Source organism: Pinus tabuliformis, chromosome 5_1 (genome assembly GCF_031772625.1).
Source record: "Pinus tabuliformis cultivar Carrire ecotype Pingquan chromosome 5_1, CPIR1, whole genome shotgun sequence".
Taxonomy (NCBI): Eukaryota; Viridiplantae; Streptophyta; class Pinopsida; order Pinales; family Pinaceae; genus Pinus; species Pinus tabuliformis.
The window spans coordinates 420,694,986-420,722,969 of record NC_142305.1 but is presented as its reverse complement, the minus strand read 5'-3'; the positions used below and the strand labels follow the sequence as shown (position 1 = coordinate 420,722,969).

At 36.8% G+C, this 27,984-nt stretch overlaps 1 protein-coding gene and 1 long non-coding RNA gene across 2 annotated transcripts; both read left to right on the top strand.

Annotated features, from left to right (window-relative positions):
* Nucleotides 1-27,950, top strand: LOC149165278 (uncharacterized). Its single transcript, XM_089429771.1, has 3 exons — nucleotides 1-88; nucleotides 26,894-27,077; nucleotides 27,772-27,950. The coding sequence occupies exons 1-3, from the start codon at nucleotides 1-3 to the stop codon at nucleotides 27,944-27,946; spliced, it is 447 nt and encodes a 148-aa protein (XP_089285897.1). The 3' UTR covers nucleotides 27,947-27,950.
* On the top strand, nucleotides 1,132-1,951 carry LOC149165279 (uncharacterized). The gene is made up of 2 exons (XR_016260729.1): nucleotides 1,132-1,390; nucleotides 1,670-1,951. It is a non-coding gene; the product is annotated as an uncharacterized LOC149165279 (long non-coding RNA).
* Nucleotides 27,951-27,984: the final 34 nt, after the last annotated feature.

Genomic DNA, 27,984 nt, shown 5'->3' with positions numbered 1-27,984 from the left:
ATGGGATTTATTGGTTGCCCTTTTTCAGAGTTCCATTCTGAAATACATGGCGCCACGGCTGTTTGTGCCAGGGACTTCTGGAGTTCAGGTAAAAACACCTCGACAGTCTCTCATAGGACAATTAACTGGTTTGTTCGTCTTTTATGTAATAAATATTTGTTATCGCTGTACAGTTAGTGGAGTCGAAAATATTGGAGACGGTATATGGAATGGGTAGAATTGAAAAGAAAAAAAGTTTTTCGAATGTGCGTTTGTGCCAGGGACTTCTGGAGTTCAGGTAAAAACACCTCGACAGTCTCTCATAGGACAATTAACTGGTTTGTTCGTCTTTTATGTAATAAATATTTGTTATCGCTGTACAGTTAGTGGAGTCGAAAATATTAGAGACGGTATATGGAATGGGTAGAATTGAAAAGAAAAAAAGTTTTTCAAATGGTGTTGCACAGCAAATTGCTAGATGTAAGATTGATAGCCTTGGATATGAAAGCCCTTGAGGCTGGTGCCGATTGCAAGGAATTTACAGAGCGACTTGACTCTGTACTGAAAGAGGTGGAAGATGCACAGGGACAAGTTATTCTCTTTATCGACGGAATTCTTTAGGTTCTGGGAACAAGTAAGAGAACAACGATTCTGCTATGTATGATTAAACACTTTATTCAACCAATAATCATATTATGTTATTAACGTAGATTAAGGATTATTCGAAGTGACTGGTTTTAAGGTTTGGTTGTGGAGTAACCCAGTAAAACCAATGCTTGTTGGGGGCCAACTTAGGTGCATTGTAGCAACTACTCCAAAAGAGTACCATGATTATGTAAAGGAAGATGTTTCAATTGAGCGACGATTCCAGCAGGTGAGTGCTTAACCCGGTTATACAAGTATTGACGTGGTTTTTTTGCATGTATAGTGCTGCCTTAATAATTTACTACTATTACTATTTTGGGGCAGGTGGATGTGGCTGAACCTAGCGTGACTAATACTATCAGTATCCTTCGTGGTTTAAAGGAAAAGTACGAAGTTCATCATGGAGTCAAAATATTGGACAGCGCGCTTGTAGTTGCATTGTACAAATAAAATGAAAATATCAATATAAGGAGAGGATGGTGGAAGAATGGGTATACTTCTAACTAGCAATTGCTGCTACTTTCTGTCTTATATGAACTAATGCTAGGCTTGGGTATAGTTAATCATCTCATAATTTTGTTTGCAGATCACATGCAGCTAGTTGGTAAAAGTGCTTCACAAGACCAGAGGGTGTATCACAGATTCCGGCAGAGGAGGCAGGATTGGAGAATGGAGTCCCATGGGAGCAGACATTCTTTGGTGTCTCGGAACAGTTGAGTGGGTTTTGCAGCATGCACATGGAGTTTTGATGAATTCCAATTCCGAGGTGTGTGTACTGAATATATTCTGAACTGGTTTGAAAGTAGCATAATGATGGGCTACTGATAAAACTAGAATATCATGTACCTAATCAAAATTGTAATTTATGTGGAACTTTTGGTTATGAAGTTCCCATGTATTGAGATGTCCTATTTTTTCTTTTTGCTGTAAAGGATTTTATAACTAGATATAAATATTTATTGGTCTAGGGCATTTGTGACGCTTGTAGTCAAGATTGATAAGGCCAGTTCTGATTCTATTTTAATCACATAAAAATCTTATGCAGTCTACTTTTTTCCAGCGGGTTCAACTGGGAGATAAATGTGTGGTAGAATATAAAGTAATAGGTGTATCGAACACTGTGGAGACATAATTGTAGCAAATGTGAATGTGCCTCTTGGGACTTAAAACTCTGCATATGTGAGTAAGTTATGGTAGTGGAATGTATGCTAAAGGACTTTATAGTGACTTGAAGAAATGCTGGTAAGCGAAGTTACTGGATTGGAAATAGACCAGTAATCATGGCGTTTTAGACTTGCATATTCGCATGTCAGTACAACCTTCTTAATGGATGTTCATTTTTAATGCTGATTATAATCTAGGCTCTAGCCTATCAGACGACCTGTCTATTGTTCAGAGAAAGGACAAACTTTGAGCCCTCATAATCAACAACAAGTCTATCCAAATATTTGTATCTCTGGTCCAATTATTTGTACCTCTAGATTGTGATTGAACATTTTATATCTCTAGGTCATTATTGAATGCTTGCTCTGATATAATCGATAGACAAATCTATGGCTGGGATTATATGCAGGCTACCGCTTTCCTATACCTGCAGCCTTCTTTACAGAGTTAGTTTCTCAATTTAGTTGCAGGCGTACATTATTCAGACAATTCAACAAAGGAGCTAAATTAGGATTGTCCATAGCCTGGCTAAATGCTACTTTGCACATGTAGTTGTATGAAGTTATACCTAAAATAGCATTTTGTCTTTTTAATTGCGACTTATCAGTGCTTGTTAAGCTTTATGTCAAGTCATAACAAATTTGAGTGGGATGGAAAAATTGTGAATCTTCAAGTAGCTCTTGATCTACTTTAAGGAGTTTATAAAACTTATTAGAGCTCCATTAAAGAAAATTGTTGAAGGTCTTTCACCCATATAGATTGGCAGATGTGAAGTGGCCCAACTAGTGGTAAAACAAGGTTATCTTTGCATTTATGATTTATTTAAGTTGGCTTCTTTCTTAGCACAATGGAAATGTAGCAAAGATTAATATCCACTGGGGTTCATGATTCCATGAATAAATAATCCCAATGTGGATGTCTTTTATTGCAAAGTGTTCATTGCTTGTTTTTATAGTCAAGAAGATTTTTGATTAAAAAAATCCTTCCCAGATTTCAAGTTTCAACAATAAAAGTTAAAACATGTTGCTTTTTACTTGATCCTAACACATCATTTGGATTAATAATTAGATGCTCCTCCCATTTGTTATCTACAGAGTATAAAAAATTCTTCGGAAAAGTTGCATGTTTTCTAGTATGTAACGATAAGTAATATATTGTTGTACTTCTCAAAATATGAATTCTAACAGGATTCGTGAGCTTGTAGCAAAAAGAAGAAATCCATAATAGAGTTTGCTGGACCTTAGGAACACTAATAAGTCAAAAACATAAAGTGTAGGCCCACAATGGAGCTCTCAACTTGCAAAATAGATTGCATAGCAGAGTTGCAAGACTGATCAACACTTACAGAACCCGTAGGCCCCTCGACAAATTATGTAAGCATACATCAGAACCTGTAGGCTTGGAATGGTGCCCAGTAGTAATTATAAGGTCCTGTAAGTACTCAATAAAGTATATATTGCAACAGAGCCCACTAGCTTGCTAAAGAGTTTGTTGGACTGCTATTAGACCTTGAACGAAAGATGCCTTCCCAAGCATGTGCATTCATTCAAAATGTCTTTCTTCTGAGGCACTTTGTTCCAGTGTTTTTCTGCTCATTTAAAGGTTTAATGTGCTAAATTGTTAGAATTTAGCAAAAAAAAGGGACCAATGATTCATAGGCTGTTTCAATGATCTGCTAACAATTTATTTGTATGGTTACCCTGCAATGATCTGTTTTGGTGTCCTGAAATTAATGTGTTCAATTCTTGTATCGGAAAAAGTTACACATTCAGAATAGTGGATATTACTCCACCCAGATTGTAATAGTTGTACAAGAAAGGAAAAGCATGTCTGACAGTTCTATGATTAATGCAACCCAAATTTTCTAAACTCTAGCCTTAAACCGTGTCAACAATTTTATTCTTGAGTACATGTAAACTACTGCGGATGGGATTTAGTCTTAATCACCAAATTAAAAAGGCTGAGAGAATCTAAATTGCCAGCTAAGAGCACAGAATTTCGATACCTTCAAATGTAGTTTTTGGAGAAACAGCATAAGAATTCAGATTTGCTTATAAGGAGATCATTTATCTTAAATATTATGTCCATGGTCATGTAAAATAAGACCTTGTATGCCAAAATTTATTTTGAGATTGCCATGTTTTGTAACTACATGGAATAAATCGAGGATTTACAGGCATTGGCAATATGGGGATGCCACATACAGCATTGATAATAAACTGGCACAGAGGTTAATTTACCTTACGCCGGGGGTGTTGGCATTATGTTCTCTGGTATGGCTATATGTTACAGATGTTGTACTTGATGGCAACTCCCATGACAAGGCTCTCATTTTATTGAAAAATAAGAAGGACGCAGGATATCAGTTCAGAAGGTACGTACCCGCAGGTACACCTTGCAGGGACCGCGTCCAGAGACGCAGGCCAGCCATTCAGGAGGTGCATCCACCCAGTGCACACATTTCAAGGCAGAGAAAAGCTCACGTGGGGGTTTCTTGTGTTTTACTCTTGGTATCTAGCCGACGGTATTGTGTTATTATGGTGTCGGCTCGTGGTATTGTTCCATGATTTGAGGAGGAGCTTGCCTATATAAAGCAAAGGAGATCATTTGGTTTAAGCATGGTTTTGGTTGAATATCTTATGAGGGCTAGATCTGGTCTAGATCTAAACAAGGCGAATCTACTAATGGACCGAGATCTCTTCGGCGCATGTTCAGATCTATAGATCTGACTGTCTGGGTTACTTCTGAAGTCTTGAAATCATCTATGCCCGGAGGGACGCAGGTGCAGTAAGGGTTCAGGTGCGCCGGGACGCAGGCGCAGAAGGGTTCAGGTGCGTCGGGACGCAGGCGCAGAAGGGTTCAGGTGCGTCGGGACGCAGGCGCAGAAGGGTTCAGGTGCGTCGGGACGCAGGCAGTTCAATAGACTCAGAGCGAGGGACGCAGGCTATCAGTTGAGCAAGGTGCGTCCGGGACGCAGGCTAGCAGTTGAGCAGGGTGAGTCCGGGAAGCAGGCTAGCAGTTGAACAGGGTGAGTCCGGAAGCAGGCTAGCAGTGGAGCAGGGTGCTTCCTTCTCTTAAAATCTTTGTTTATCATTGTTGTGTTCTGGGTTTGGTCCTATTACTGTTGATCTAGTTACTACAGTTGATTGGGTGATTCTCTCATACTTGATGATCAATTGATGCTTATGGATCCAGTTTGAAAATTTATGAAAAGTGGTCCTTGTAAGAAAAGAAGTAGGGGGTTGTAGCTCCCTTCCAGGAGAGACTGGAAAACGAGAGAGAGTTGTAGCTCTCTGCAGGTTGCAGCCTGCGTACTGGTAAAGGACTGCACCAGTACAAAACCATTGTAAAATAAGTTTCTAATTTGAAAGAAGATAGAGACATATTGCAGTAGGTGGTTTTCACCCACATTGGGTTTCCACCTTACATCTTGTGTTCTTTGGTGTGACTATCTGTTTTCTTTGTTCATGCACATTATTTTATGGTACTGACATGCAAATATAATTCAAAGATCAAATAAGGAAGGTTCATTAAAAGAATTAGATAATACTGATTCACCCCCCCCTCTCAGTATTATTTCCAACAGGGGGGCGTACAGCCAGCCGGGAATATGCACCCTGGGCGGACCTGCGTGGGTGAGCCAGCAACACTTGCGGGAGCGGTTTGTGCTCGAGAGGGGTTGCAGAGGAAACTCGACGGATTGCGCGAATGGAGCAAATGGCTCTTTGGCGCGAATGCTCGTTTGAAAATCCTGCCCAGCACAGCCGGTGCCAGCTCGGAGGTAGTGGGTCACCCATTCTCGGAAAACTTATGATGTGATGGGCCATCCTGCTGCCGGAGAAACGATGGATGCGGGATGGAAATGCATGGCATGTATGTATGGTGAGGCCGCTATCGGGTGCATTAAATGCCCAATAGCAGGCTGGTTAGCTCTAGCCGTCTGTCTACCTAGCCAGTCTGTCCAGTGCTGCACGAGCTTTTTCTGCAGGAGAAAGGCCAGGAGGATGGGGAGGGCCGCGCAGGGCGGATTTTTCTGCAGGAGGAGGAGCGCCAGGCCAGGTTTCTTGCTTTTGCTTCTGTTCTGTAATCCTGTTCAAGCATGTTCGAAACGAGTTTGGTAATTAAATGACTATGCATAGCTATGTACATTATATCTTAGAAAAACAGTAAATATTAAAGTATCTCATGTCCCTGTAAAATGTTTCCATTTAAAAACGCAATCTGAAGGTTTTGGTTTGGAAATCTTTCAGCACTGCTTCCATGTAATCGCCATCGACCGTAATCACTCGGAATATTTGTGATTTTTTAAACAAATTTTGAATCGCAGAGCACTGGCCATGTCGGTGGATATGAATATAAAATAAAATCTAAAATATAGATTAAAGTGGAAGTGAGAAAGAACTAGAAGTTGGGGCAAATTTATGACCGTTTGAGATGGAGCTGCTATATAAGAGTTGCAGGAAAATTATATCTTATTATTTTGAGCTCATCTTCTTCTGTATTCTGCATTGCTTTGAATTGGCTTCTGTTTGTTATTTTTTGGCTTTCATTGTGCATTTTCTTTGTCGATTTTTCTTTTACCAGCTGGTGTTTGTTGAATTTTCTTTTATTTTTTTCCCTTTTCTAGATTGGTTGATTTTATTTTGTTTGGTTCGATGCGGAGCAGAAGAGATGAAACGCATGATTTCAGATTTCTGTGAAGGGTAATTCCCTGAGCAGGTATGCTTCTTGTTTAATTCCAAACCAGTATATTATATAGGTGTACAAAATTTAGAATGCCCTCTGGTAGATAATGGTTTGGAATCTTAAGATGACTCAGAGGGTTGTTTGATGATTTTTTTTCCCTATTGCAGGGTTTTAAGTACTTAGACACAACTCATTGGGATTTCAACAAGAAATTATTTCGAGGGAAACTCACTGACGCTTTAAATTCATTTAAAGGTTCACTCGCTTACCTAGGTTTTGACCTGTTAAGGATATTTTTATTTTAAAGATTGAAATAAGATCTGATTGAACTGCCTTTCGGGAAGAGCCGTCCCTGAATACAAAACGAGGGAAGAAAATTACATTCGGACGTCTTGTTTTCAGCAGGTATAGTGCATTTGATGGGTTACTTGCTTATCTAGGTTTTGACCGGTTAAGTGTATTTTTATTTTAAAGTTGAAATGAGATGTGATTGATTGGATTGCCTTCTAAGGAAGAAAATTATATTCCTACGTCTGGTTTTCAGTGGGTACAGTTCCTTAGTAATTGTATATATGTTAATGCTGCATTGAGATATTGGGGCTGTGAAATTCAAGCTAGAGCTCACGTATATGGTACATTCTACCCAGCTTCCCCTTCCTATAGAATCTAGATCAATCAATATATCAAATGATGATACGCTTTTCCTATAGTGACTGCAAGTGTCTCCTTTCTGTCAATGAATTCTACAATAAACTAGGACATTACTTTGAAATATTTGAATGCAGATGCAAAAAATCTGCTTACAATGAACAATGACAGTGAATTTGTGTTTAGGTCTGATCCTTCTATTCCTCCTCTATTGCAATATTAGCCAATAGGTCTGCTACCATATTTCCTTATCTCTTTACATACTGGAAGCTGACCTCCTTAAAACTTTCTAACTGCTTCCCTTGGCCAAGTGAGTTGTACTTTTGAATGCAATGCAAGATTTTTGTTTTGGTTTAAATTTTTAAAACAAATTGTAACATTTCGCTAGAACATGATCACATGCAAACCTAGATGCATCCTCTAAATTCACGAAGTACCAGGGCCTTTGTGAAGGTACTTTGGACCACTACCAGATGAGTTTCCTTGACTGTGTGATGGAATTTTATCTTTTACAAGCTATTCCTGTCTGGAAAACACTTGTAATTCACAATAATTAGGAATTCTATACAAAAGATCATCGGGAAGGTTGGAATCACATTCTCCACACTGCATTATTCATTGTCTGAATAGGCTTAGGAATACAAAATACCATTGCATTGCTCTTGCACTACTTAAGGTCCTCTTTCCATTTCTCATCCGATTTCCTTCAAGAATGTTGTACAGACAATGTGACTCATCCACTGGTGGAGACTTCATTAAAGTAGGCACTCGAAATCCGTGTTTTTGATAACTAGATATGGATAGATAAAGAAGAAAGTAGGCCATCTAGCATGAGAACTACACTGCAATAGCAATTGTCCTGCTGGCAACAATGCATGAAAATTTATAAGCCCCTATTGATGGCCTGATTAAAAAGCAAATAAATCTGGAACATAGATGTAGATGGAACAGAGTCAACATGTCAATCGCAATAAAGATAGAAGCCCCCTTATATATCATAACTGCATGCAAGGGGAGAGAAAAATCCCAATGTCCAATGCGCTGAAACACAGACTTAGAGGCTTTGGCCATTTGCAGTAAGGCCCATTCTGTGGCATGGTACAAGGCTTGCAGGAAAGTCTGTTGTCTTTATTTCTATTAAGGGAATCAATAACTGAGTGGATTCATACCCGCTAGGCATGGGTTTGAGTCCATTGGGTTGCCACTATAAACCCTAGGTCCCATGGAGAGGCCCAGCCACACAGAACAGTTAAGTCTGTGAATTCAAATTGAGGCGGGAGCATTAACCCCCTGAGCTTTGTCCTCTCAGTCTAACCCCTAGGGCCCAAAAGTCTGCTCTTGTTGAGTCACAAGCAGCTTTGAGATAATAATGACTCGTATGCTTCGAGATCTCCTTTTCTCTGGCAGAAGCTCGTCTTCTTTTTTATGCCAATGTTTGCATGCTTAGATGGTTGATTAAAGCTGGCTCCAATTTGAATATACATGAATTGAAAATCCTAATTAATGACTAGAGTCATGGACGAAGATTTTTTGAAGACAAAGCATTATTGAGGAAAGCATTATCTGGGAAAGCATTATTGAAGTTTCTCTTGATTATAGCCATACTCAAGTCATTGTTTGTCTGATTTGGTGAATATATAGTATTTGGGTAAATCTCTGGTAAATGGGCTTCCACTTCATTTGTGGACTTCTTGGTTCTATATTAGACCATGTGAAAGGAGGTAGAACACCATGTAATTCTTACTTCCCAATGTCAATAATGGACATACAAGTCCCATCATCAAACATTTATCTTAGATTCAGAAAGAGCATGGTGATATGTTGCTAATATAGATTAAAGTGGAAGTGAGAAAGAACTAGAAGTTGGGGCAAATTTATGACCGTTTGAGATGGAGCTGCTATATAAGAGTTGCAGGCAAATTATATCTTATTATTTTGAGCTCATCTTCTTCTGTATTCTGCATTGCTTTGAATTGGCTTCTGCTTGTTATTTTTTGGCTTTCATTGTGCATTTTCTTTGTCGATTTTTCTTTTACCAGCTGGTGTTTGTTGAATTTTCTTTTATTTTTTTCCCTTTTTCGGATTGGTTGATTTTATTTTGTTTGGTTCGATGTGGAGCAGAAGAGATGAAACGCATGATTTCAGATTTCTGTGAAGGGTAATTACCTGAGCAAGTATGCTTCTTGTTTAATTCCAAACCAGTATATTATATAGGTGTACAGAATTTAGAATGCCCTCTGGTAGATAATGGTTTGGAATCTTAAGATGACTCAGAGGGTTGTTTGATGATTTTTTTTTTCTATTGCAGGGTTTTAAGTACTCAGACACAACTCATTGGGATTTCAACAAGAAAGTAATTCGAGGGAAACTCACTGACGCTTTAAATTCATTTAAAGGTTCACTCGCTTACCTAGGTTTTGACCTGTTAAGGATATTTTTATTTTAAAGATTGAAATAAGATCTGATTGAACTGCCTTCCGGGAAGAGCCGTCCCTGAATACAAAACGAGGGAAGAAAATTACATTCGGACGTCTTGTTTTCAGCAGGTACGGTGCATTTGATGGGTTACTCACTTATCTAGGTTTTGACCGGTTAAGTGTATTTTTATTTTAAAGTTGAAATGAGATGTGATTGATTGGATTGCCTTCTAAGGAAGAAAATTACATTCCTACGTTTGGTTTTCAGCAGGTACAGTTCCTTAGTAATTGTATATATGTTAATGCTGCATTGAGATATTGGGGCTGTGAAATTCAAGCTAGAGCTCACGTATATGGTACATTCTACCCAGCTTCCCCTTCCTATAGAATCTAGATCAATCAATATATCAAATGATGATACGCTTTTCCTATAGTGACTGCAAGTGTCTCTTTTCTGTCAATGGATTCTACAATAAACTAGGACATTACCTTGAAATATTTGAATGTAGATGCAAAAAATCTGCTTACAATGAACAATGACAGTGAATTTGTGTTTAGGTCTGATCCTTCTATTCCTCCTCTATTGCAATATTAGCCAATAGGTCTGCTACCATATTTCCTTATCTCTTTACATACTGGACGCTGACCTCCTTAAACTTTCTAACTACTTCCCTTGGCCAAGTGAGTTGTACTTCTGAATGCAATGCAAGATTTTTGTTTTGGTTTAAATTTTTAAAACAAATTGTAACATTTCGCTAGAACATGGTCACATGCAAACCCAGATGCATCCTCTAAATTCACGAAGTACCAGGGCCTTTGTGAAGGTACTTTGGACCACTACTAGATGAGTTTCCTTGACTGTGATGGAATTTTATCTTTTACAAGCTATTCCTGTCTGGAAAACACTTGCAATTCACAATAATTAAGAATTCTATACAAAAGATCATGGGAAGGTTGGAATCACATTCTCCACACTGCATTATTCATTGTCTAAATAGGCTTAGGAATACAAAATACCATTGCATTGCTCTTGCACTACTTAAGGTCCTCTTTCCATTTCTCATTTGATTTCCTTCAAGAATGTTGTACAGAAAGTGTGACTCATCCACTGGTGGAGACTTCATTAAAGTAGGCACTCGAAATCCATGTTTTTGATAACTAGATATGGATAGATAAAGAATAAAGTAGGCCATCTAGCATGAGAACTATACTACAATTGCAATTTCCCTGCTGGCAACAATGCATGAAAATTTATAAGCCCCTATTGATGGCCTGATTAAAAAGCAAATAAATCTGGAACATAGATGCAGATGGAACAGAGTCAACACGTTAATCGCAATAAAGATAGAAGCCCCCTTATATATCATAACTGCGTGCAAGGGGAGAGAAAAATCCCAATGTCCAATGCGCTGAAAGACAAAAGGATCTAAACTATGTTCCTGTTTGTTATAACAAGTTAGCTTGCCAATTGCAGTGATGGAAACAACCACATTGCTAACTGCCAATTGCAGTGATGGAAATAGGTACATTGCTAACTCTTGGTTTGCTCAACCTGCTCCAAAATATAATCCATGGTGCTCCATGCCAAACCATGCTATGACTCCCCATATCTCTGGGACTACAATAGATGGCTAGGTGTCATATTTCATCCAATTTCACCCCTTTGTTTCTAGCAATTTCTTTGATTGACAAACGTACCTCATAAATAATTCAAAAAGTCAATTATATTGCATCATGGTCCATTGCACAAAGCTTTAATGCTGTCATTAATTCATCATTTTTGTCATCTTTGGAAGCAGAAAATAGGAATCATAAAAAGTACAAAGATATTCTTGAGATTTTTCTGACTAATTGTTTATAAAATCTCTACTTCAGATAATGTATGCAGCAGGAATGCAGGATATTCTAGACAGATACTTCAAGGGAGAAGATTTTCCTTCGCAGAATTATATTGTGAAGGAAAGAAAGCTGGCCAGTCAATACCTATAAACAATTCATGTTGGATGCTAAAGCAGATGATTCATCCTGTTGAAGGCTGCTTTATTTGGAATAACAAACAAGAGCCAGAGAAGAGCTCGCTTCTCTCAAATAAAACAATGCATCAAATATTGGACTCTCAAATACATTCCTGAGACCAATGATGGTTCAAAGCATTATGTAGGAATGAATGATAAAAGATTAGCATGGAGCTCATTCCATCTTATTGATTTTATAGGTTAGTAGTTTTGAAATAAACAAAATCTAAGATAGAGTGAAGTCAGTGCTTTAGTCCTTTGTGGCTATTGATGCATGAAGTTGGCTCACAAATATTTCCCTTCACAGAATTATATTGTGAAGGAAGGAAAGTTGTCCAGTCAATACCTATAAACAATTCATGTTGGATGCTAAAGCAGATGATTCATCCTGTTGAACGCTGCTTCATATGGAATAACAAGCAAGAGCCAGAGCAGAGCTCGCTTTGATATAGTCTCTTCAATACGACATTATTTTTAATATAAATGGTTTGCCAGGCTTTTATCCTAATAAGTACCACATCACTGTTATCCTAATAAGTATTTTTTTGACTCATATAATCTTATTTTTAATATAAATGGTTTGCTTGTCTTTTAATGGCAGAGTGTTTGAGAGCCCATCCATTTGCGGAAATCTCAATGGGAGAAAATTTAAATTATATGGGGGGGCATCCATGACAGAAATCATTACTTGTCCTTTAATGACAGGGAGTATACAAGCTCATCCATTACATAAAGTTTATGGGGGAGCTGGATGTTTCAGTTAGATCTGAATATAAGTTCTTTTACATATGGTGTGAAAAATTGATTTACTTCTATTTTTGTTTTCTGTGTTTCAACTTTTTCACACACTATCCTTTTGTCTTCCAATTCTGATTTACAACCTATTACATCCAAGTACAAGTATTCACAATAATTAGGAATTCTATACAAAAGATCATTGGGAAGGTTGGAATCACATTCTCCACACTGCATTATTCATTGTCTGAATAGGCTTAGGAATACAAAATACCATTGCATTGCTCTTGCACTACTTAAGGTCCTCTTTCCATTTCTCATCCGATTTCCTTCAAGAATGTTGTACAAACAGTGTGACTCATACACTCGTGGAGACTTCATTAAATTAGGCACTCGAAATCCGTGTTTTTGATAACTAGATATGGATAGATAAAGAAGAAAGTAGGCCATATAGCATGAGAACTATACTGCAATAGCAATTGTCCTGCTGGCAACAATGCATGAAAATTTATAAGCTCCTATTGATGGCCTGATTAAAAAGCAAATAAATCTGGAACATAGATGCAGATGGAACAGAGTCAACATGTTAATCGCAATAAAGATAAGAGCCCTCTTATATATCATAACTGCGTGCAAGGGGAGAGAAAAATCCCAATGTCCAATGCGCTGAAACACAAACTTAGAGGCTTTGGCCATTTGCAGTAAGACACATTCTGTGGCATGGTACGAGGCTTGTAGGAAAGTCTGTTGTTTTTATTTCTATTAAGGGAATCAATAACTGAGTGGATTCATACTCGCTAGGCATGGGTTTGAGTCCATTAGGCTGCCACTATAAACCCTAGGTCCCATGGAGAGGCCCAACCACACAGAATAGTTAAGTCTGTGAATTCAAAATGAGGCGGGAGCATTAACCCCCAGAGCCTTGTCCTCTCAGTCTAACCCTTGGGGCCCAGAAGTCTGCTATTGTAAACAATGATATGCTTGTTATAATCTAAACAAGTATTTTTTTTACAAAATATTTTGTCAATCACCAGATCTCTTTGATTTTTAATGTGGTATATGATGCATTTTCAACAGCGAAAAAAATGGTGTAGCCAATTCGAGAAAGTAGATAACCCTTCATTACTGTCTTACTGTGCACAAGTTCTACTGTTTTAACTAAATGATTACATCGTTATACCTGTTGGTGTAAAAGCCAAGGTTGTATCATATCACTCGATAAGATGTTCGAGGTAGCCAGTTGGAGGAAATGGATGGCTCTTGAAGGCTTTTTTACTGTGGACCAATGCTGCTGTTTTAAATTGAAACATTACACCATTTACTTATTGGTGCAAGGCTGCATCAGATTTATCTGTTTGTTTTTAGTGAGCATCATATTGGAACTCAGAAAAAATTATATATGCGTTAAACAAATTAGGTACATCTAACCAAATGTATAAGAAAATGGAAATGAAATCCATGGTAGACTTTCCTCCAAAAGTTCTCTGTTTTGGTGCTGTTAAATCCAAAGTGCTTATTGATGGTCAAGAAAGGCATATTTAAGCAAAGAATAGGGCAGTTTTATAGAATCTTCCAAAAACTCTATGCTTTGAACCAACTCTATCAAATACAGATATGCTACCTGAACACTTAGAAACAAACATCAAAAGTTGTCTTCTATAATATATGCATAGTGCCTAGTCCTCTCAAACTTGTATCATATTTCAAGGAACCTATTTGGGAAACCCTGTCCTTGATCAAAATCATTAGATCTACCTGATTAACATGTGAAATACAAAGCTTTTTCAGGTTTGGAAATGCATGTACTATTCTTTTTAGCTCATTATCTAACTAATAAACCTTTCAGAATCCGTTCGAATGCAATCCATAATGTCTATGACAGATTTGGACATCTCAATATGATGAAGTTGTATCATGTTCTTTTGACAATAAAAAATCGGATGAAATAGTATTTGAGAATTGAGATCGCTATACAAATAATTTTGCATGCTACTTGTTTCTTTTGCTAAAGGATCTCCACATCTTACAAAACTTCTTTTCACATTCAAGTAAAATGACAAATCACTGGATACAAACATAGAGTTGAACAATAAAGAGACTTTTTTAGTTCTTGACTGAATTGCATTTTGCAAATTATCCTGTGTTTTCATGTCAATGTTGTCAGGTACCCCACCCAGAACAGTTTCAAACTTGAACCTTGGAATATCTGATATACCAACACTTTCGGAGAGCTCTGGACCATTCTTTTCAGGTTGATTATCCTGGTGCTTATCAAAATACTCCATTATATTCAAAATAGTTGAAGTCACTTTCAAAGAAGGATCTGTAAAATTAATCATTTTGCAGTTGTCTTCATCTTGTATATTTTTCCGAAGAGAAAAACAACTATGATTGTTGCAGTCCCCTCCCGGTGAGTGATGGAAATCCAAATAAATCCATTCGCTTGCAGATGTAGAATGCTCCTTTTGTTGATGGAGAACCATTTTTGTAACAGATAAGGCTATAAGTTATTTTTTAGCATCATAAAACACGGGAGTTGGTAATGACTTGTGGGTGTTGTCAGTTAAGGTTAGCTTAGGTACAACTACTAGTTCATCAAAATATCCATGTGATATTAATTTGGACTCATCTGATTTTTCCATAGTAACATCTATTGTTTCCATCAATTCTTAGAAGATTTCAAATGTTCCTAAACGTACATAGCATGCATTATCTTATCTTGTGAAGATAAGAAAAAAAGCTCGTGTACATGATTGGCAGACCAAAACTGGAAAATATAAAACAAAATAAACATATGACCATATGACCATATTACCATATTCTCGAGTTGAATTTCAATAACGGAAATGTATAATTTGGCACCCAACACAGCGTATGCTATTAAGAAGAGTACTTGCATAATTGAACCAGGATTGGTCTGGAGAAAAGGCAACCAGTGCCGACATGGAAACTTTTAGGCAATGCTGCATGAAAATATGGAATGAATTTTGAAATAAGCTAGAAAGTGTTATGAACTCCAAGTTCCACCAACTCAAGTAAGTATTCGATAAGGAACTCTAACCAGAGGCACATGTAGCAGATTAAACATACAAAGAACTCGGCCCAAAACCTAGGCCTTGATCTTTCTCGTTATCATAACTTCAACCTTGAGTAACCATACCTAAAACACATTTTTAGCTAGCAGAAGAAGGTGAATATCAGCAGAACTTGAACTACTCCCCCGAAATGTCACTGCAAAAGTTGGCTATGTGCTACTACACCATTTGGCATTAACCCAATGGAATGCTGGAGGTACCAATTCACACCTTGATATCAAACCGGTAAATATGCCCATCATCAAAAGGGCAGGTAGCTCATTGGTAGAGCAGGTCCTGCATTAAATTCCTAGCCAACCCAATTTTCACCAGAATGAGTTTGTAGACAATGCAATAGAAGCACATAAGACAAAGAACACTCTGCATTAAGGCCACACTCACAAAACTACTCACATCAACCACAAAAATAGCTAACAACCACTTTAGACCACAGCAACTGCAATGAGGCCAGTTCATCCCCTTACAAATTACTGAAATTCGATGCTCCATCTACCTTCAAAACTAACAAAAATTATATTCCCACTCCCACTTATAGCTGCTTTAATGAAGTGAAGGAAAAATGTCGCTCTTTTTTAAGAGGCTTCAGCTCTGCCTTCCGATCCAAACCTAAGATATATCATTCAAAATGAGCTTTCTTTTGTAAACGAGGATTGGAAGCAAGACAAGGGTTCTGCTCCTGTTATGCCATTTATTAATTCCAATAACACTCTCCCCCAAAAATTCTTGTGTGTAGAGTCATTGGGTTTACTATGGTAATGCCTGTAACATTTTGCACTCTTTTCTTTGTTGGCCTATGGTTTAGTGGTTAAGTAGTTGAGACACGACATCACCTTGTTAATGACCCAAAGTCAAATTTAGATCAGAGCCTTAAATTATAAGTTGATTGAATTTTATGAGATTTATATGCAATATTAATTCAATAATTAATAAAAATTAGTGTGAGGCACCCTAAATCAACTTCTGTTTATATAGCGTTAGAATTTCATTTCTGCTACATATTTGCATCTCATTTAGATTTGCCCATTCCCATGTAGTGATTGTTCCTCAATTTATGCCTTACGACGTTTCTTTTGCAACATTTGGTGCAAATGCTAGTTTACTACTATTACTATTTTGGGGCAGGTGGATGTGGCTGAACCTAGCGTGACTAATACTATCAGTATCCTTCGTGGTTTAAAGGAAAAGTACGAAGTTCATCATGGAGTCAAAATATTGGACAGCGCGCTTGTAGTTGCCACTCAATTATCAAGTAAATACATCAGTGGTAAGTTGTTTGTTTAGGTAAAATAGGTGAAATAAAATATTTTGTGTATCAATGATTCCCAATGGAATTTCATTTTTATTTTGTTTCCTAAGTGAAAATGTGATGATATTTATTTGTTGAGGTGTATTTTTAAAATTTTATAGGTTTTTTTTTTCAAATAAATTTTATTATTATATCTTTTCAGTTACCTATTTACATTGTATTTTTTTTATATAAAAATATTCAAAATAAACATTATAATGTAATCAAAATTTTGTGTAATATGTATTATTAAAACAAAGTGTGGTTGAATATTTACATAAGATATATTGATAATAAAAATCTAATAAATATATAAAAGAAAAATTAGTTTATTTGAATCAGATTTTAAATCTGAAATTTTTTTATATAAAAATATTCAAAATAAACATTATAGTAATCAAAATTTTGTGTAATATGTATTATTAAAACTAGTGTGGTTGAATATTTACATAAGATATATTGATGATAAAAATCTAATAAATATATAAAAGAAAAATTAGTTTATTTGAATCAGATTTTAAATCTGAAAATTAAAATTTTTTAGAATTTCTTTTTTACTGAAATATTATAATTAACATGTATCAATTTATTGGAGCTGAGCAAAGAAAATTAATTGAACACCACTGACTCAAGAGAAGCTCACTGGCCACGTAACACAATAAAAGCCTTCAAAATTGATAAACTAGAGCAAACCCATTGGAGTAGAGTCCATACCTAGTAAAACTCTTGTAAACCCAATCTAATGAAAGAGGCCTAACACTTAGTAAAACCATTAAAGTTTAATAGAGTAAGGACGAGCCACCGAAACCAAGCAAAGCCAACAATGTTAAGAAAAACAAAATTGAAATAAACCCATCAAAATTAACATAACATAGAATGAATAAACCCTTCAAAATTAACATAACATAGTTGAATCACAAGAGTCGAACAAAAAGAAAAACAAAGTTGAATGAATAAACCCCTCAAAATTAACATAGCATAGTTGAACCACAAGCATTAAACAAAATCATTACTCTAAAAATTAACATAATATAGTTGAACCATAGGAGTTGAGCAAACCAAAATCATTAAGAAAAAGTTGAGCAAACCAAAATCATTAAAAAAAATAAAGTCAATGACTCTAATGAATTACAAGAAGAAATTTCATGATTTATGAAAATTTTAATATAAAAAAAGCATTATTCAAATTCAATGAAAAGTTTGCAAATAATATAAGAAAGAAATTGATGTACATAATCACTTATTACCAAAAGCTATGATGTAAAAACATGGAAGGATCTTAAGTATCTCAGGACGAATATATTTTGAATTTATGTGAAAATTAATAGAGTAGGGTTGGACCATTGAAGGAGAGCAAACCCAGTAGCATTTAAGGAAAATAAGTTGAATGAATTCAACCGCTAAAAAATAATATAGCAAGGTTTCACCACCAAAGCAGAGCAAACCGACAACATTAAGAAAAACGAAGTCCAAGACTCAAATGAATTGTGGGCCATGTCTGAATGGATGTTGAAACCCAAATTTGGTAGTTTCCGTCATAGGTAATGGGTATTTGGCTTGGAATTTGGAAAAATCGGACAAGTACAAGTCACATACAATTAATTTAATTTTTTTAATTACTACCTTAACAATTAGTGATGACATGGCACCTCCCTTGACAAGCTATGTGTTATATTAGGTACTTGAATTTATGACAATTACTAGACACACTTAAATGTCAATGTGAGGGGTTTGGAATTTTACAAGAAGTAATTGTTGATGTGAGCATGTCAAATACGGGTCTCGGAACTAAATACATGTTACAGGTCGTCAAATTCTAGGCATGATTCCAACAATAGTGTTCATTACAATAATGAACCCAATCAATAATCATTCTTGTACACTTCATTATTATAATGTACCCAAACACCCTTGTCTATGGGAGGTGATGGAATCTAAAAATAATATAATTCTTGTTGATACTTCCTATTTCGGAATTCCATTTTAGTTGGAATGGAGAGAGACTATGAGTTGGTACCCCATTGAGTTAGTGATGCTTGGAAAGATACTTATATCTAGAGGTATAATGCGAAATGAGCCCTCAAATATTTGGGATGATGGAATCCAAAATGGGTAATAGGGTCTAGGTGGAGGATGTCATCATGTGGCAGAGCTTGATGGAGTGTCCAAGATTCATTTGATGTAACAACAATTTCTCATATTCAGTCAGGGTGAGATATCATGGGAAGCAAGATTAGATAGATCTTTTGATAGAGTGGTGGGGCACACTATCAGGTTTATGGAGAGCGTGGATGCATTTTTGCATGTATTTTATCTAGGAGACCAACAACATTTAGAGATTGGGTATCCCACTTGGGGATGGAGCATAGAGAGAACAATTTTTCCTCTATGTTGAGGGTTGGAAACCTATAGGATTATAGATACACAGTAGAGGATGACATCATCTGCCTAATCCTTGAGTCCACTCTCAAGGGCAAGACTTTTTGTGAGAATGGTCCATGTTTCATTATTTGCAATGCATCCTGAGGATTGCCACATTTACAATTAGCTCGGAGAGAGATTCTATGGGGAGGGCCTTGAGGGTTTTATATCAGGTGATGAGATGGAGTGTATGACTTGTTAGTAGGACAAGTCAAGGCATAGTTGTTTGGCAGGATTCGTTGCTGCAAAATCTAGCAGGCCTTGTAAAGGGGTACCCTACAAAGCTATTACTAGACCAAGTGACAACAATTCGGTAGTGGCCCACTACCACCATAGCTAAAACCCCCTATTATTTATGGACTTTCAGTAAGGGGAGGAGTCCCAATATGAGGTCACCTATGATGGATATTTTAATTACAAAGGTATATGATGACCAATAGGCTTATAAGGAAAAAGCGCAACTTGAGTACAAGGTTCCAATTACCCAATGGAGGCAAACCACTTTTCAAAGAGAGGTTGAATTTATGAGGCACAATGATTAGGGCTTGTTTAATGGGTTGAGTGTTTGGAGGGCCAAATGTCAAGTCAAGGAGAAATAATTTCTAATGATTATTTTCAACAAGACAAAGGCATGTGAGACCCTCAAGTAAGCCCTTAAGTTGAAGCAACACCATACTAGGGTTTACATAAGGAAAATGACTAGGGCAAGAAATTTTATGGACAAAGTTGAAGTGAGTTCCTACCAATATGGTTGATTTTGAGGCAACAAAATATATCCTTTTCATTTAGACTCTTCAATCCAAAAAATATTCCTTGCCTAGAAAGTCACACCAAGCCCTAGTTTGGATGATTGGCCTTAAAGGAGCCAAATTAGGTCAATAGAGAAAGAGATAGAATTTATGGATAAAAAATGAATTTGATCACCAATGAGGTAGGTGAGTGCCTTACTTCTTGGAAGGATGGTGTCTATGAATTAACTGGATAGCTAAACGTTTCTAAGGAGGAAGAATAATTGATGCTCTAGCATCAAATACCCTAATGATTACCTATGTAATGGATCAAGGATTTTTATGGAAGAGCCAATAAAACTTCACCACTAGGATTATCATTCACATGTTATTCATGAGTAATGTATGCAACAATGATATCTAGATTAATAGATCCAATTTCCTCCACAAAGAAAAGAGGTTGAAATAATTCAAGTCCATGTGATGATGAGAATACAAGTGTCCTCTCCTTTATATATATGAGGATGAATAGAGATAATTAAACCTAAAAACCCCTAATCAACAAGTAAAATCACAATGATGAGGTGTGTTACAATCCAACCCACTATCCAAGACCCAAAACATAAAAAAAAAATCTCACACGTGTGAGCTGCAGGGCAAGAAAAGATGACACTATCCATGTGCTAGGCCATCTAGGGCATTCATTAGTGCTTTTGGGTAACAAATTTGGTGTAGAAGCATCTAAAATTCACCATTTAAGGGTTGGCCCTTAGATATATTTCAATATCCCTCTTGGACCCCAAATTTCATCTTGGGGCACAAGCATGGTCTCATGGGTCTCCAAGTGGTCATAATGTCAATCATTGCTCCAATGTTGAGGGCTTCAAAGGTGGTGCTAGCCCTCCCATGTCTCAAGGGGTGAGACCATCCTCATCTCGGCCTCGGATTAGCTATCATCTCTCATGAAGTGCTAAGTCAGCTGGGGGCCTACCAGGTCCAAGCGCATCATCCCAAAAAGTCATCAAATGCAGGGAAAAGTGGAAAAACATTGTGTGGTGTTGGAGGTTCCCAAGGGTGTGTATGATGCTCTATTGTTGCTTGGAGTTCCACGACTCCCAATGCTTCACTTGCGAGTGTCAATATGATTCTTTGTAGGCCTAGGCCCCAGTTAGGTTGCACAAGTCGTGGTTGTGGAACCATTTAACAATCACATCAAAAATTATAGCAAGCAAAAAATCATCAGGTACAATAATCATTTTTGCATCTAAGTGGACCAAGCTTGAATGTAAAGGGCTATTTGACACTTCAAACCAGGATCCCCTTCCAAATGTTGGGCTTTGAACTCGTAATGGTGTTGCCTCCCTAGGTAGGAGTGGCTATAGGACAACCCTATCAGGTGCTTCGATCCCCTAAGGGGAAGTGACATTTCCTTAGTCCACCCTTCAATCAATAGGTGTTATGTGAATAATGATGGTGATGGAGGAAAATTGCTTTTCCAAGAGAGGCTGAATCTATGAGGCAGAAGACGTAGGGCTTGCTTAGTGGGTTTAGTGTTGGGATAATTAAAGGTCAAGGCAAAGAGAAAGGGTTTCCAACAATTATTTTCAAAAGGAAAAAGGCGCATGAAACCCTCAAGTAAGCCCCTAAGTTGAAGCAACACCAAAATAGGGTTTACCTAGGGCAAACAACTAGAGGAAGAAAGTTTATGAATAAAATTGGAGCGAATGCCTACCAAGAGGGTTGATTTTGAGGCAATCAACTATACCCTTAGCAGTAGACCCTTCAATCCCAAAAGTCTTCCTTGCCTTGCAATTCTCACCAAGCCCTAACTTGGATGCTTGGATGTAAAGGGGTCGAATTAGGCCAAGAGAGAAAGAGATAACTTTTATGGAGGAAAAATGAATTTGATCACCAACAAGGTAGCTCAGTGCCTTACTCCTTGGGATGATGAAGTCTATGAGTTGATTGGATAGCTAAAAGTTGCTGAAGAGGATGGATAATTGATGCCATAACATTAAAAATGCTAGTGATACCTACGTAATGGTTCAAAGATTTTTATGGGAGACTTAATCAAAGTTTTCCAATAGGATTATCATTCACATGTCATTCATAATTAATGTATGCAACAATGATATCTGGATTCTATCAAATAATTTTTCAATAAATTAGGGCACAATAGCTCCAAAGACAAGTGAGTAGCTCCAAATCTCAAAATTCATTCATAGATACAATTTCCTCTAGAACATAAAGAGGCCAAAATTCTCAAGAGGCCGAAATAATCCTAGTCCAAGTGAAAATGACAATACAAGTGTCCTCTCCTATATTTATATGAGGAGGAATAGATACACTTAAGCCTAAAATCCCCTATTCAACAAGTAAAATCACAATGATGAGGTGGGTTACTAGCCAACCCACTAGCCAAGAACTACAATATAAAAAAATTCCCACACATGTGAGGCATAGGGTAAGAAAAGATGACATCATCCATGCATTATGTCATCTAGGGAATTTTTTGGTGCCTTTGGGTGCCAAACTTGATGTAGAAGCATATAAATTCATCCTCTAAGGGTTGGGCCTTAGATCTCTATCAATCTTTGTGGACTCCGTTGCCACAAAATCTAGCAGACCTTGGAGAGGGGTACCCTACAAGGTTGGTACTAGACCAAGAGACAACAATGGGGTGATGGCCCACTGTCACCATAGCTAAAACCTTCTACTCATTGTGGATGTTGGAGGAGCCATATGAGTGCTAGAAGGCAGCTTTGGTGAAGATCCTAAGAGTTGAAAATCTTGGAGGAGCGGGAGAGCAACTAGTGGGATGTTTGATGAGTCTATGTTTAGTCAATTTTGGAGCAGCAGGAGGGTTGATAGTGGCAGATTGGATGGATGGAGATGCAAGCTTTCTGAAGTTTCAGAAGTTGTATTGATCAACAAAAGAGATGACAAAGGACCTTCCAGATGTGTTCAAGGTACATGCACTGAAAGGGCTAAGTACTGTGCACCTTCAATAAGTAGGTCAGGTGTACTTTGTTCATGGAGATATTGGTTTTCATAGTTGTTGACACCAAGTCCTAGTTGTTTATTTTATCATGGTTGTATGTAAGGGCCATGATCCATGGTGCAAAAGCCCTAATTTTCTTGTATTAAAGTTTGTAATATAACAAGTTGTGGCTTAAAATTTGTCTTGTGCACAAGATTGATTCACTGTTATATGTTTTCCACTGTGCAAAGTGCTTGTGTTGTGGCATTTGAGTGTGTTTGTGATCATAATCTTAGAAATAAACCTGATTCTTAAGTTTTGTGGAAAAATTCAACATATTGGGGGCTTTAGAAACAAAATTGACATGCCCAATTTCCTTCTAGAATGGTGCTAATAGCTTGATCACGAAGATGGCTACTGTAACTTAGACTAAGCTACAAAGACTGAACTGGTAAATTGTTATTAGTAAAATCAAGCATAATTCTTCTTAATTCATTAAAAATAAAGGAAATAATAATAATAAACTTTGTAAACATGTACGAGGGAGTTTTGGTATGTTTATGGAGGAAAATGGTTAAAATGGTAACATAATTCTTCTTAATTCATTAAAAATAGTAATATCAGGATAATTTAGAGGCCCGACATCTTGGTCAAGAAAAAAGTAATCATTAGTTTTTCCAACTGAAGTCAAATACATAACAACAATAAATGTTTAAAACCAAGTTCTCTTGTTGAAACAAACCTTCCAGGACATCAAAGTGGAATATGGTCAGCTAATTGTCATTTTATGCGACAACGCTAGTGCGGTCAATATGTAAAAAAATCCTATCATGCACTCAAAAAAAAAATATTCCTATCTAGTAACATTTCCTTAGAAAACAAGTCATTGAGCAAAATTTCAAGATGGAATATATTGGCACCAAAGAACATATTATTGACATCTTCACCAAACCTATGCCTAGAGAAACCTTTGAATATCTCAGGCATAATTTCGAAGTGATATCTCCTTTATCTCAATAAAGTAAGCACAAAATCAAGGGGAAAACCCTTTGTTATTGATGTCAATGGGGGAGAGAATGCAGACATGGGGGACATCTGACAAGAAGTATGAAGATAATGCAGATAAGGGGAGGGGGTGGAGGGGGAGGGGGGCGAATTATCAAAAGAAGTAGATATCAAATTATTTCCATCAATAGCAAAGGGGGAAATTTTGAAAATGGTTGTTATTGATGTCAAATGCTATCCAAATGAAAGAGGAAATTACCATTTGGATACCCTATCTTTGAAGGAATTTTTACTCTAATTACCTAACTCAAATGGGATCATAGGATATATGGTTGGAAAGCTTATTCTGAGATATTTCTAAATGATATATGGATTGTCTTCTAACTCCCCACAGTTGAGGAGAAATAAATTTTTGAATATTATTATACATTCTGCTAGTTACACCAGTTGGCCTAGTTAGTGGGCAAGTTGGTCCTACTTTTAGAAGTTGAACACATTATATATAGGTGTTGAGGAGGAGACAATTAAGCCATCACTCAAGTGCAATTTTGGTCTTGTTCTTGCATAGTGAATGAGTAGTTTTTAGGTTTACACCTCATGAACCAAGTCGATTTGGAAATCTAGCCGAGTTGAAGGAATTTGTGTGAGATATATTTATTGTACCTAGGATGTAAAAGGGTTTTTGGCATAATCGTTTGGGGAAGGGTTTGTTCTTTTGTTGCAGCCAAGTGTAGCCCCTATTGGAGATCGAATTCAAGAGGCCCGGTAGGCTGAGTTCTAGTGAGAAAAAGGGTCGAGTTTTCTCTAAGTTTCTGGTCTAGTTAGAGGGTCGAATATTGGTGTGAAAGGCCAAGTTTCAAGATTGTCTTGAGGGTTGAGCCCTGATATTCTTATAGGACAAGTTCAGGGCTATCTTGAGGGTTGAATTTATGGTGCATTGTTTAGGTTCGATTGGAGGTTGAATTGCAAAGGCTAAACTATAACTCTTGTTGAGTCCAAGTTGGAGTCATTATGGAGGTAGAGTTGTAGTTTGAGTTGGGTACAAGCTGCTAGGAGGGCACACCTTTTCTTTGATCAATTTCTAAGCCTAAATGTTGTTTCTTGAATAGTAAAACAACTATAAGTTGGAGCTTATTGAGGATTTGTTTCCTCATCTTCTTAACAGGTTGGAGACTGCAATTTATGTAAGTTGGTGCTTACAGAGAATTGGTGTCTTCACAAATCATTGTAATAAATTGAAGATTATTTTCAAGTGTTCCTTCTTCAAGTCTTGACTTGCACTTTTTGACTTTTGGTCACACATTGTGGATTATTGATTGTGTGATGTGAATTTTGTTACAATATTAACTAAGTAAAAAGAGTAATGAAATACTAATTCACCCCCCCATCATTATTTCCAACAAGTTGTTTATCAATCTTCCTCATTAACACTTTCATATTGGCATATGAGATTTGCTTCACATTGTTTGGGAAATTTCAAACCCATGACTTTCTCAATTGCACCTTCACATCACTTTTTCACATAAACATTTTAGAAAACATATAATATCCATACTACAATTTTTTTTGGTCCAAATTGATTTCTATCCATATAGTGCCAATGTTGCAACCAATAGCTCTAGTTTCTAGCCTATATAATCCAATCAATGCAACTAGTAGCTTTGATATCACATTGTAATGTACCCAACCACCCCTATATACTATTGGGGTAGTGGGGTATTCAATATTCCTCCATTAAATTTTATAATTAAGTTTGAATACCACTTTTCTCACATGCCTAACCATGTGATTGGGTTGAATCCATCATTATTATAGCTCTAATACCAATTTGTAATAATATACTCAATACCCTTTGTAACTGCTGAGGATAAGGGATACTTCTCTGAGCCTCAAATATCCATCCATTTCTTGCTCTGATGCTAGTCTCCCCATTGTCTCATTATTAATTATGAATGCATGCACATGACAAGTAAGTTTATCCAAATATAATTAATCGTTCAATGTTACAGAGGTAAACTTATTTATGTAAACAAAACAACCAGTGAATAACATAAACATCATTAAACTCAACATAACTATAAATAATTCAAACACTTACCTTTTTTTATTTAAACACTAATTGGCAGCAAAAAAAGGACATTCTATCCAACCTTAGGTTTTGTTGCACTTCATCTATATGCAACAAGCAACCCTATAGAGAATATGAATCTACAAGGATGAAGTCACCTATGGATGGTTCTAGTCGTTTCACATAGCCCAATTTCTCAACAATCCACAATATAAAAAATCTCATTGCAATCTCAATCCACCAACATTATTTCTCCTTCAACCCCCACAACCCAAGAATAAGATCCTCTTCTCCGTCATGCAACTCATTGGGCTATTCCACTTTCCCTCTAGGCCTCAACATAGACTCTGCAATAAATTTCTCTAAAGGGAGCTCATACTAAAGCGACATAGCCTTTCAAACATTCTTCAAGGAATAATGACTGAAAAATCTCTCTTACATGTCCACAACATTGGGCTTTTTAATAAGCCCACAAATTTCACTTCCTCCACTAACTTCAAAGTTAAGTTAATATGACTTAGGATAATATGAGATAAATGACTTAGAATTATGATAAAATGATATTATTTCCCTTTCACCCCTTTTGAGCTTCCTATACCCTTTTCCTTCCTTCTCTTATCAAAGTATAGCCTCTTATGTTTTTGTCCTTCTCCTTGTGTAATAATGTAATTTTTTAATATTAATATTCAATGTACAATATTTAAATATTACATCCTTCTATTGTGAAATCATAGCCTCCCATGTTTTTGTTTGTCCTTCTCCTTATGTAATGATGTAATTTTTTAATATTAATATTCGGTGTACAATATTTAAATATTACATCGTTGAGCTCTTGCCTTTTTATCATATACACATATATATTGCCCATCTGGAATTAAAAACTGGAGTGTTACAATACGTGATATGTGTATAACTCAGTATTTAACTTGTGAAAAAGTTTTGACATATTCAGTTAATTCTTGAGGGATCAAGAAATCCTTTGGGCTTTATGAAAATGATCTGCAATCTGTTTGTCTGAACAGGGTGGTGTCTTCCGGTCAAAGCATTTGATCTGGTAGACAAAGCATGTGCAAATGTAACTGTGCAACTAAACAGTCTACCTGACGAAATCGACACACCCTTGAAAGGAAAACGATTCAACCAGAAGTTGAGCTACATGCCCTCGAAAAAGAAAAAGATAAAGCAAGTAAAGCTCGTTTGGTTGAGGTCAGTTCTCGGAGATAACTTTGCAACTTTCTTTGCAAGTTGGCTGTCTTGTTGATCAGTCTATAGGCTTTTTGATTAGGATGGCGATGCTCTGATGTAAAGATATGTATTGAAACTTCTGGGTATGTAGGGGTGTTCAATGTTGTTTGATAGAGTGAAAATTGTTGGTCGGTGAGAACCCTTAGTCTCGTACTCTTTTTCTTTTGATTGAGAAAATAAATTTTAACCATTAATGATAGCTATAGTGGGTGATGTTTTGTGAGTTGTCTTTGAGAGAATAAATTTTAACCATTAATGATAGCTATGGGTGATGTTTTGGGAGTTGTTTTTAGTGGATTTTTTGGAGATTCTGGAATTAGCGGAAAAAATTGAGGTTAAATTTTGATTTGTATTATTTAAAATGGTTTTTTAACTACATATTTGGATTCAGCACCCTGAAAAACCCCTAGGACGCTTTGATTGTGCAGAAATTATCTATCAACCTTGTGATTTCAATAAATTGCTGCCGGATTTTAGAGAAATTTAACCAAAAAAAACCTACCAGAAAAGCTTCCAAAAAATCTCACTAAAAACAACTGAGATGTTTTGGATACATAACTATGTGATGCCTGCAGTTTGTGAGTGGCTGCACTGATATTCCTGCTACTAGATTCGGTCAGAATGAGAAGGAGCGACTGATAGGTCTGTCGGGAAGGTTGCAGGAAAGAGTTGTTGGACAAGATGAGGCAGTTCAAGCAGTTGCCAAAGCTGTGTTAAGATCACGGGCAGGATTTGGAAGACCTGAACAACCGATTGGATCTTTCCTCTTCTTGGGGCCCACTGGAGTTGGGAAAACAGAACTTGCAAAGGCTCTTGCAGGCTGCAGCTGAATTGTTTGATTGTTGAAATATTATTTTCAATTGCAGGG